The 12,173-nt window shown below is 44.4% G+C and overlaps 1 protein-coding gene across 6 annotated transcripts in view; it reads left to right on the forward strand.

Annotated features, from left to right (window-relative positions):
• FAM219A (family with sequence similarity 219 member A) overlaps positions 1–12,173 on the forward strand; it is a 55,067-nt gene that overhangs the window by 38,062 nt on the left and 4,832 nt on the right. For 3 of the 6 annotated variants that reach the window (XM_059411469.1, XM_059411470.1, XM_059411468.1), the window contains exon 2: positions 9,632–9,680. In XM_059411469.1, coding sequence (XP_059267452.1) covers positions 9,632–9,680 — 49 coding nt within the window. Of the gene's footprint in view, positions 1–9,631; positions 9,732–12,173 lie in introns of all 6 variants that reach the window. The other 3 variants (XM_059411464.1, XM_059411465.1, XM_059411466.1) reach the window with 1 other exon arrangement.

Below are 12,173 nucleotides of genomic sequence, written 5' to 3' on the forward strand. Positions count from 1 at the left end.
ATTTACCCCAACTCCCTTCTCCTCTCTAACACCCCTTGTCCTCCATGATATTTGTTATGCTCCACAAATAAGTGAAACCATATGATAATTGACTCTCTCTGCTTGACTTATTTCACTCAGCATAATCTCTTCGAGTCCTGTCCATGTTGCTACAAAAGTTGGGTACTCATCCTTTCTGATGGAGGCACAATACTCCATAGTGTATATGGACCACATCTTCCTTATCCATTCGTCCGTTGAAGGGCATCTTGGTTCTTTCCACAGTTTGGCGACCGTGGCCATTGCTGCTATAAACATTGGGGTACAGATGGCCCTTCTTTTCATGACATCTGTATCTTTGGGGTAAATACCCAGGAGTGCAATGACAGGGTTATAGGGAAGTTCTATTTTTAATTCTAAATCTTTTTTAAAACTCACTGACCCTTTGTCTCCTCATTTAAAAAAATGAATTTAGTCCTTTACCATCCCAGTATGAGCTTCATATCTCTCACCATTCTTTTTTTTCCCCTGAGTAGTTTCTGAGTAGCTATATTTTAAAAGATTTTATTTATTTATTTGACAAAGAGAGACACAGTGAGAGAGGGAACACAAACAGGGGGAGGGAGAAGCAGACTTCCCACCAAGCAGGGAGCCTGACACGGGTCTTGATCCCAGGACCCGGGAATCATGACCTAAGCCTAAGGCAGACCCTTAAGGACTGAGCCACCCAGACGCCCCTGAGTAGCTATTTTTGAAAACTAAGTAATGGACAAGGGAGTAGTAGCTTCCACTCTCACTGGGATAACTCCAGAACCATTTTGGTTCTGGACTCCTCCTATCCCAGGTCTGAAAGCAAGGGATACTCATTCTGTGAAGTTTGCGTCCTGGCTCTGCATTAGTCACGGATCCCACAGCTGATGTGCTAGCACGGGTCAAGGACCAGCTGAAGCATGGTGGCCAGACACCAGGCAGTACTGTCCCCATTTAGAATTTTTCCCAAACTTCAGTGTAACAAAGTCTTCTCTTCTTTTGTTCTTAATTGGTGGCCTCAAGTCAGGCATATTTTTTCTAGCAGGTGATGCCCAGAGGGAAATCTTTTCTTTGAAAGAGGATTTCCCAGAGGCCATCAGATAAATAAGGAGGCACAGTTCTCTTGCAAGATGATGGATAGATGTGATGACCTGAAATCCCCTGGCACACAGTGAGAAATAAAATATTAAAAACCAGCTATAACCCTCAGTCATGACTGGAGGCATTGTAAATTGGAATAATCCTTTGGGAAAGCAGTTTGGGAATATGTATCAAGAATCTTAAAAGCACTCCTGCTTTTTGACCTTATACTTCTACTTTAAGAAATTATCCTAGGCAGGGGCACCTGGGTGGCTCAGTGGGTTAAGCCGCTGCCTTCAGCTCAGGTCATGATCTCGGGGTCCTGGGATCGAGTCCCACATCGGGCTCTCTGCTCAGCAGGGAGCATGCTTCCTCCTCTCTCTCTCTGCCTACTTGTAATCTCTCTCTGTCAAATAAATAAATAAAATATTTAAAAAGAAAAGAAAAGAAATTATCCTAGGGGCACCTGGGTGGCTCAGTCTGTTTTGCTTCTGACTTGGTTTTGGCTCAGATCATGATCCTGGGGTCATAGGATTGAGCCCCACATCAGGCTCCACACTCAGTACAGAGTCTGCTTGAGATTCTCTCTCTTCCTCTCCCTTTGCCCCTCCCTCTACTCGTACTCTCTCTCTCTCTCTCTCTAAAGTGTATAAGATAAAATCTTTTATTTTAAATGCAAATACATATGGATTTCATCATAGCGCTATTTATAATAGTGAAAAATTACAAGCAACCTGAATGTCCAAAATAAGTGAATGGTTAAAAAGTTATTGTACCAAAAAAAAAGTTATTGTACATCCCCTCTATGGATATTATGCAGCCATTAAACTAATGATTTCAAAAACCATATAAAAATATGGAGAGTTGATTATATTCTATTACTGATTTTTAAAACTCCAGAATATAAGGGGTGCCTGGGTGGCTCAGTCAGTTAACCATCCAACTCTTGATTTTGGATCAAGTTTTGATCTTGGGGTCATGAGCCTGCTTAAGATTCTCTCTCTTCCTCTCCCTCTGCCCCTCCACTTATATTCTCTCTCTGTCTCTCTCAAAAAATAAAAATAAAAATTAATAATATAAGATACAGGTTTTTTTTGTTTATTTTTATTTATTTATTTGAGAGAGTAAGTGAGAGAGGAGGAATGGGGGGAGGAACAGAGGGAGAGGGAGCAGCAGGGAGCCACACACAGAGATCAGTCTCAGGACCCTGAGATCATGACCCGAGTTGAAGGCGGATGCCTGACCAACTGAGCCATCCAGGCACCCCAGTTTGTTTTTCTTTTAATGTTGTTCTGGTATGTGTATTAGTTGGCACTCTGGTTATAGTAACAAATTTCAACTCAAGCTATTGTAAGTTAAAAAAGAAACTAGCTATAAGGACACTAGGATTTCTCATAGTATTCAAGGACAGGTGTTCCCTTCAAGCCTTAGAAGGGTAGAGCAAGTTCTGGAACCAGAGTCTAGGAAGGACTTTGTGTTATCTCTTGTGTCTGCTTCTTTCTGAACATCAGCTTTATTCTTGTCTCCCTGCCCAGTGGCTTTCTCTGGTACCTAACCTACAGTCTTGAGCTTTACATCTCCTCTTAGTCCTCCTTCATATTCTGGGGGAAACTCTGTTTGGCTCCATCTGATTCAAGCAAAATGGGACCACACTGAACCAACATGGTACATGGAGCGCACCCTGTAATCATGAAGAGAGACACCAGCTCCTAGAGAGGGAAATCCAAGTGCTACTACTATGCTATACACACAAGACTTAAATACACTAGAACATTAACAGAGCTTGTCCCGAGGTAGTGAAACTAAAGATGAATTTTTAAAAATTTTAGCATGCATTATTTTATAATAGAAAAATCCAAGGGCACCTGGGTGGCTCAGTCTGTTAGGCATCTGCCTTCAGCTCAGGTCATGATCTCAGGGTCCTGGGGTCGAGACCTATATTGGGCTCCCTGCTCAACAGGGAGCCTGCTTCTCCCTCTCCCTGACCCCTTCCCCCAGCTCGTGCTTTCTTGCATGTGCTCTCCCTCTCTTCTCGCTCAAATAAATAAATAAATTCTTTTTTTTTTTTTTTAAGAAAAATCTATTAAACTTGTCATGGCTATGGTTGTTATTAGGCCTGGGGTCAGCAGAACACTTCTGCATTTTTGTTCTCCCAACAGCAGCCACTACAAAGATACTAAAGCCTGGTGGTGCTTGTTTTGGGAATGAATTCCATCAAGCTGTTTAAGGAGACAGAAAATTTTCAGTTAATCACAGGACCAATTTGAGTTCTCACTGTCTAGCTATAGCATATAAATCTTTTCTCCTTCTTTGTGGTTAATTTACTTTGCCCCCAAATGCCTCTGCAGAATTGTGGTGTGTATAAAGAAAGAATACTTTCTTGCTTTGCATGCAACCACCAGTAGACTACTCCAGAGATGGAAAGAGAGTGGACACTCAGTGTATTGGCTTTATTTGAATTGAGCCTTCTTTGATGAAAAACCTAGGAGATTAAGGAGATTTAGACTAATAAGAGAGGCCTCTCTGAACTAGGCAGGATCTTCTGCCCCTCTTGGAAAATTTAGGCTTCATAGATTTTTTTTTTCAGTCCTCTTCCCCTCTTTGTAAAAGCCACTAGCAGCATTTGGAAAGATGGTCTCTCTTATGTTTCCTTGATCTTCCCCCAAAGACCTTACACTTGTGAAAGGTATTTGTCCTTCTTCATAAGCGGGCCCCATAAAGGTCTTATTAGGTCCCCAAAAGATAGAAGTCCTACGCAATTGCCTGGTAATGCAGGCAGCTCCTGGAGAAAGGGAGATGGGGAGTTAAGGTGGGAGCTGCCCAAAACTCATACTTAGGAAATAGGACTCAGGACTTCAGGTCATACCAAAAGAGCTTTTATTGGTTACATGATTCTCATGTTGAGGTGTGGAGTCAGAAACAGATGGGAATGCCTTTTAGGCTGAATAAACAGCCATCGGCAGGGAAATAGAGAGGTCTAGCCAATGCCTACGTTGCTACTGAATATTCTTAGATGGGAGATTAGGTTTCTGCCCAGCCATGGACATTGGAAATAAAGACATTGAGTTGTATTTTCTGTATCTCTCTCTAAAATATGGTATCTAAACCTCTTTATTTCTACCCACTGGCAAGAGACATTTTGGGTAGTGGCATAACCTTGAAAATAGGAGACCCCAGGTAGTTTCTGAGCTGACCTCAGGACAAATTGTGACAGAAACAAGAGTTGGTCTTTGATGCCTTATCTTGCTGTACCCACGTGTCAGAGAGTGGCCTGAGCTCCAGGTCTTCCCTGTTCTCCTGTTTCTGTATCAGTGTTATCTTTATTCCTGGCTCTGTTCCTGCTCTAAGTTTGCCCTGCTTCCTGCTTCCACCCAAGGGAACTGAACAGGGTACAGACAGGACTGTTCCAGAGGTAGCCTTTTGCAATTCAGAACTGCCTCTGCCAACTCCCTCATAAACCTAGAGGAAAATTCGGTGTTTGGCGAAGAAAGCTTAGATAATGTTGGTACAAACACTTTGCCTCTTCATACTTCATTCTGAATCCATTTAAATTTCTGTTTTTCTGAGAATTAGTCCTTGGAGGTAAGGACAGAGGTTACCTTTCTTGTGGGAAAGCTAAAACTGAATCATGTCTCCTGATCATTCATGTTCAGTCCACAAGGCAAGGCAAAATTGTTCAGCACCACGGAGAGCGGGGTTTTTTTGTTTTTGTTTTTGTTTTCATCCTGGTCACAACATCAAGGGCTCCTAGGTAAAAGATAAGGATTTGTAGTTTAGAAGCCCATCCAGTCTAATCTCCTTACTCTTCTGGCCAGTCACCAAGTACCTCTTTCCCCCCCACACTCTTAGTACTCAACTTCTTCCTTTGCCTTACAAGGTATTTAGGAATAAACTCCTTTAACTTTCCACCTATCTTTCTGCTTCCATGTTCTCTGCATCCCCCACTCATCTTTACCCCCCTTCCATTTCAGTAGGGAACCTTACTTCTCTGGCCCAAGGCTCTGTTTCCATCTCCTCTTGAATCCTCCAGGACCATGCCCTATTAAACATCTCCTTTTTCTACCTGGCTTCTTTTGCCTCAGTCTAGGACATTGTCCAAGCGTTCTGTAGGACCAAAGAAATTTTTCGACTCCAAAGTTCCTTACAGTTAGAATTTCTTCTCAGTCTGGCTCCTTGAAAGAATATCTACGTTAACTGTTTCTACTTTCTGTTTTCGTCTTCCCTCCTAAATCTTCTGTAATCTGTATTCTGTTCCTACTCTTCAACTAATACTGTATTTTTTGAGGCCACTTATGACTTCCTTATTTCTAAGTACTGTATTTATCTTCTGGGACTCATCTGGTTTTTTGACACTGTTGTTAATTACTGGGAACTCCTTAATGACGGGACTTTTTTTCTATCTTTATGACCCCCAGGCTTGTCACTGATAAATAAATGAAGGAAATACTGTGTATAGGAGTAAGGAGAGAAGGGAGGCAGAATGCCCCTTGGTCAGGCTCCTCCTCACCCCGTGGAGGGAGTACCTTTTCCACAGATACATCCCTACATGATACAGGCCCCAACCTGTGTGATACCAGGGCTGTAGCTGTGGGCAAGTCACTCCCAGGACATAATGTCCATGATTGTGTGGGCCTTAAGGAACCTCTATTAATACCTTTATAACTAGCACAGATATATTGCTTAATATGTACTAGAAAGTACTCATAGCTATTGACTTATATTAGCCTCACAAGAACCTTTCATGTAGGTATTAAAATGCATCCCATTTTACAGATAAGGAAACAGAAACTCAGATTACACAGCTAATAAATGGAGGGGACAAGATTTACTTTTTAAAAAATGGGTTGGGGTGCCTGGGTGGCTCAGTGGATTAAAGCCTCTGCCTTCAGCTCAGGGTCCTGATCATGATCCCAGGTCATGATCCCAGGATCCTGGGATCGAGCCCCGCATCGGGCTCTCTGCTTAGCGGGGAGCCTGCTTCCTCCTCTCTCTTTGCCTGCCTCTCTGCCTACTTGTGATCTCTATCAAATAAATAAATAAAATCTTTTTAAAAAATTAAAAAAATAAATAAAAAAAAATTGAATTTGTTGAAGCTGATGATAAGTACCCAGGATCTCACTACATTATTTTCTCTTGCTTTTGTGTAAGTTTAATAATTTCAAAATAAAACATTTTTAAAGGATCAGATTGGATTAAATCAATGGATTTTTTTTTTTAAGATTTTATTTTTGGGATATCTGGGTTGCTCAGTTGGTTAAGCAGCTGCCTTTGGCTCAGGTCATGATCCCGGCGTCCTGGGATCGAGTCCCACATCGGGTTGTTTGCTCAGCAGGGAGCCTGCTTCTCCCTCTGCCTTTGCCTGCCTCTCTGTCTGCCTGTGCTCACTCTCTCTGACAAATAAATAAATAAAACCTTTAAAAAAAAAAGATTTTATTTTTAAGTAATGTTTACACCCAGCGTGGGGCTCAAACTCATAACCCCAAGATCAAGAATCACTCACTCTACTGACTAACCCAGCCAGGCACCTCAAATCAATGGATTTTTGTTTTGTTGTTATTGTCGTAGTTGCAACAAAATCCTTTCTCCAACCAAAATTTTGTAGAAAGGTTGGTGTATAAGTGAAATAAAAGAGGATCTCCAGTCTCACTACTATTGCTTCCCTCTTGCACTCAGCCCCTTCCAAGGCACAGGGTTCAGGGAACACAGTTTAATGAAAATCACTGGACCAGACCAACTCCAAGGATTCTTCTGGCACTTTTGCCTTCGTCTAATTATATTGGCTTTGACTGGCCATTAGCCTATATATCCTGTCCCATAAACACTGCGACTGGGTTATTAATCATTTCTGCAGTCTGTGGAGAATTTGTTTGAAGGGTTGCAGAAACATGGGTTGCTGTTAGAGATGCATTTCAATGTCTGTCTCTACTGAGTGTTTAATCTTGCTAATCCCCACTCTAGTTCCCGGATCTAGCTAACTCCTGTCAGATGTCCTTGGGGGACATTTTAAATTCTCCCTGATTTCGTGGAGCCAGACGTTTCCCTGTGCTTGGATTCTCTCTGATACTTAACATTCATGAATATTTCACATTTAACCTGATTACATTTCCATGCGATGGTCATGGTGCATTGGCTGTGTCTCTCAGGGAAGACATACAGGAAGCCCACAGTAAAGACTTGAATTTTTAGGCACAGTGCCAGAGATCTTTGTTGTTGCCATTAAGATGGTCTTCTATCATGGACAGTGACAGGGGAGATGCTAAATTGTGGGCTTTGCATGGGACTTCTCAAACCTGGGGCTCTGCACACTGGCTTATGACCCACAGGAACTGGCAGTTTCTCTCAGGGACCAAAAGCCACCAAGACCTGCCCAGTGGCATTGAGGACCAAATGTGGGTCCTTGTGACCAGAATTGCTCAACAGCTTCCCAGCCCCCACTCAGACCGTATTCTTCCTGCATAGTTTCCGGCTCATGTTACCATTTCCACCCAGTACCTCCAGACTGAGAAGCAACTCTGATGAACTCATCTGTGCCGAGGAGGGAAGGGTTAGCCCCAAATGCCTGAGGAGCTTGTGTGTTTACAATCGCCCCCAGGGAAAGGACAGTGAGGCTTACATGGATGGATGGGGTGGAGGGTTCTAGAGAAGATGCATGATTGGGAAGGCCATAGATTTAGAAGTCACCACGGTAAAAATGTTACTCTAAACTGTAGGAGACATCAGGGCTCTCCAAGGGGAGAGATGGGCTGAGGGCCAGAACCTGCTGAAGACACAAAGGGCCGTGGGAGGAGTAAAAAATGATGGTTAAAGAGGTAACATGAGCCAAGGATCACCGCGTCCTCAAAGCCAGAAGAGGAAACCATATCCAAATGGATATGGTATGTGTGACATCTGAGAAATGCTACAGAAAAAGTAATGTGACTAAGGAAATTGGAAAGGTGTCAGTGCTTCCCTGGTAGGATCCCACAGGCATGTTTATGGGCTTTACCCTCTGAGAAGTCATCCCTCAAGCTGCTTTGGGAGTGAGTCCTACCTGTGGCCGAAGGGGAAAGCCAGACCCCAGCTATCAGGTCTTAATGTGCCCCACAGGTAGCACCTCAAGGCTGTTTTGGCCACAGAGAGTCATGTAAGGGCCCAGGTCTGCATGGGACAAATGCTATCCATTAGGAGTCTCTCGGGAGGAACTGAGACAAGGAGGCAGAGAATAAAGGATTGGAGAGGATTGCAGCATGGGAAGCTGCCCAAGATGCACTGGGGCACTGCAGCACCCCACTTGTTCTGAGACATGCCCCCTACAGTCCCAGCCAAGGGGTGTGGTTCAGAGCAGAGGACAAGGGCCCAGGTTTTACCCTCAGGAACCCACAAACCACTGTGGCAACAGAGCCCACCCAGGGTCTTGTACTCTGGATGGCCTGAAGGAACACAGGCAAGGCCAGGACTTCCCTCCAAATATTCTAGACTTTTTCCTTTCCCCTTAATGGCAAGCATGTTTTCATCCCCACTGCCTCATTCTAAAGGGAACAGAAGCCACCATAATGGTTTTATCCCCTTCCCTTGCTGGGTCACTCAGATCCCTGGCCTGACACTGTGGGGCCAATTCTGAAGCATTCTATGAGTCTGTCTGCTGTATGCACCTCCAGAGGCAGAACAGACACAGCCTTGAGTCTACTCTGCAGTTCTCAGAGCTTGGATTTACCATTCTTTAATCCTAGGCAGATGCCTAGAGTGGCCATGCCCGTGTCAGTGCTTGGTCATCAGTTTCTCAGGGACAATGTGCATGACTGCAGCCCCTTCCAACTGACTACAGTAAGGTGGACCAGTGCCCTGGGCCTTGTAGCAGAGGCTTGGAGTATTTTGGAGGAAACAGTGGTGCCTGATTACTGAGTAGCACAGGACTAACTGTTCCCCAGGTGATTTGCCATTATTCATGTTCTCACTTACCATACCCAGCCAACCTTTCAGGTGACACTCTTTAGGATTCATCTGTGAAATGAAGAAGTTCTCATGAGAACTCTTTTGTCCATTGGCTATAGTCTTGAAGTCTGGTCTGGCTTGGCCAGTTAGTTCTCTGGATCCAGTGAAAGGGCCCGTCCAGTTCTAGGGGAAGCAGAAGGAGAACCCTGTCTTAGGGAGCATCTACTCTGACCTTAATCCAGACTTAAACTCACAGGAAACTAGAATGACCTTTCCAAACAAGTATATATAGGAAGGCCCCTGAGGAACAGGGCAACTTGGGAGGTTGGACAAGGAGATCCTATGTATTTAAGGAATCACACAGTAGGCTTTCTGGGGGGAGACTGGCTCACACAGGCCTTTGAAGACAGACACCCAGGTGGGTGCAAGTGGGGCTGAGATCTGCAGCTCTTTTACCCAGTTCAGGGTCTTCGTCCAGCATGTATGGGTCTGCCCTTCTGTCTTTGAGTGGCCTGTATACTGCTCGGGGGGAGTGTCCCCAGATGACTGGTGGGAAGATCAGCTTCAGGACTGAGAGCACCCCCATATATTCACTACCTAATAACCTTCTGTCTCTGCTTTCTCCTCACAGGACCCAGCCGCCGCCTCCATCTCAGACGGGGACTGTGACGCCCGGGAGGGTGAGTCAGTAGCCATGAATTACAAACCATCCCCGCTCCAAGTGAAGCTGGGTGAGTGTGTCTGGGGGGTGAGGGAAATGTGGGGAGTAGACAAGGTACTCTGGGCTGGGTCTGCAGTGAGGTGGCACAAATAAACCAACCCAGAGTAGATGATCGCAAGATGCAAGCCACCAAGTCATAGGCACTGCCAGACACCCTATCTCCTGCAAGGCAAAGAGGGAAGTTATAGTTCTCTGCAGGACCCAAAGCTCTAGGAAGCCTTTCTGAGGCCAAGAAGAGTCCAGGTGTTCCAGGGGATATCTTCAGGGATAAAACCATGGAACCCCAGAGAGAGGGTTGGAAGTCCCATCAAACACTGGGCCAGGCTTGAAGGAAACTGCCTTAGAGGTAGGTGTCAGTCATTCTGTTTGAGGGGCAGAAAGGATCCCCAAACCTAGAAGCTGAGATCCTCTCCCTATTCCTTCCTCACCCATCTAGAGATCTCAGGGACTGGTTGGCTTTTGTTTTGAGGAGCTTTCCTTTGGTTTTTTAGTAAGCCCAAATATCTCCCCACCCCCTTTCCAGGGACACCTTTCCTTTGGGGGGTTTTTTCACGCCCATTCCAAAGTCAGTCGGGAGCTGCGTGCTTCTTTAAAGCCACTTGGCTCCCAGCCGCTGCCCATAGCTCCCACAGCTGCTTTTCTCACTTCACCCTCTGCCAGACATTGCCCTTCTCCCTTCAGGGTCAAGATTTCACTCACCAAAGGCCGCCGCATATACCAGACTTACTAAATTTTGGTTTCATGAAGAATTACAGCACAGTGCATCCAGGAAACAGTTACAATTAAATATAACTCATGACTGTCCTTCAAAACTCCTCTGCCATCCCTGCGACCCTCTTGGCCATTTTCTTCTCAGACTCTGACTGCCCACTAAATACTAGACCCCTCCTCTTTGGATCCTTTTTCCATCTGTTGTAAAACCTTTTCCTTCTGTAGCTGCTGGAGCTCCTCTTCACAGAATCCTATTCTTTTATTCAGTTTTTCTGTTTTGTTTTTTCTTTTCTTGTGGTGTATGTGGAGGGGGGGTGTTTTTGTTTTGTTTTGTTTTGTTTTGTTTTGTTTTGTGTTTATCTTGCTTCTCTCATTCCAGACCACATCCAGGGATCTCCTCAGGCTGTTTTTCTAAACAAGAGAGCAGTTCTCTCAGTGGATTTGTTCATCTTCCCAAGACACCAGACTCAAACCACAGCCAGTTTTATTTGTTATTGTTTAACAATACAAGTATTTTAACAAGTGTAACTTTCTATTCCTCCCTCTACCATATTCTCCTCCCCAGGGATAACCATTTTAAGCTTTTCTTAGTTTTTCTTGTTTTATTTTATATTTTAGCATAAGGAGTATCATACTGTACACATTTTCTGAAAATGTTTTTGTTTTTGTTTTCCATTTAATGCCTTGGAGCCCCTGGCAATGTCAATTTATAAAGAATGACTTCACACTTTTAAATGGTTGCATAGTAGTCCAAAGTTTGGTTTTGCCAGTTTATTGTTTGCATTTTTTTCACTATTTCAAACAATTCCAACATGCTTTTGAAATAATGCTTTCTTTCCTCCTCGTTACATTACCACCAAAGCTCCTCATGAAATCTCAGAACCTTGTCCCAGTTGCACCAAGGAAAATCACCACTGGGAACTTTCAGGCAAATTGCACCCCCTAGAGTCTTAGAATGGTAATGGCAGCTGCTGCCCCCTGGAAAAAAGCTGGAAAATACTGGAGTCAGAGGAGGAGCAGTGGCAAAGACAGAGGGTCAGAGACTGAGAGATGAGAAACTAAGAGACATGGAGGTCAGGGGAAATTTCAGAATCACAGTAGCTGGAAAGTCCCATTCCATCATGCCTTTCTGGAGCTAGTGGTTATTTTATGAAAGCTTTCTCCTAGCATCTATCTCCACCCAGCAGTCCCTTTTCCCACATCTGGGCTTAAAATGAGTAGGAAAGGGGAGACAGGCCCCCTCTAGAGCCCAGGCAGCTACTTGCTACTGGTAACACTGCCACATACCAGACAGTGGGTCTCCTGGTAGCCAGCCCCACAGATCTGGTAGACTCTAAAGCCTTGGAGAACTCAAAGGCTAGCACAAGAGTAGCAGCTCCCCAGCCTCTTGCTCTTTACCCTGCCAGCCCCATTCTTCTCCTCCCACACCACAACTTCAGTAGCTCCTTTGGCTTCTGCATTAATCCCAAGTTCCTTTGTCTGGCATTCAAGGCCTTCAAGCTCTGAGTCTATAACCAGAGGGAGCCCCCAACCCCTTAACACAGGACCTAAGACATAATGGTGAATGGTAAATAAATGAATGACTGAATAAACATATCCTATTTGTCTAATATTTGACCTCCCTCCAGCTTCACCCCTCCATCCCGTCTGGATCCATACTTATTTTGCTTACTTATATATGTGTTTTTGTATATGCTGTCCCTCCTTCCTAGAATACCCTCCTCTCTCTGGCTCACAGTAT

The sequence above is a fragment of the Mustela nigripes genome, chromosome 9 (genome assembly GCF_022355385.1).
Source record: "Mustela nigripes isolate SB6536 chromosome 9, MUSNIG.SB6536, whole genome shotgun sequence".
Taxonomy (NCBI): Eukaryota; Metazoa; Chordata; class Mammalia; order Carnivora; family Mustelidae; genus Mustela; species Mustela nigripes.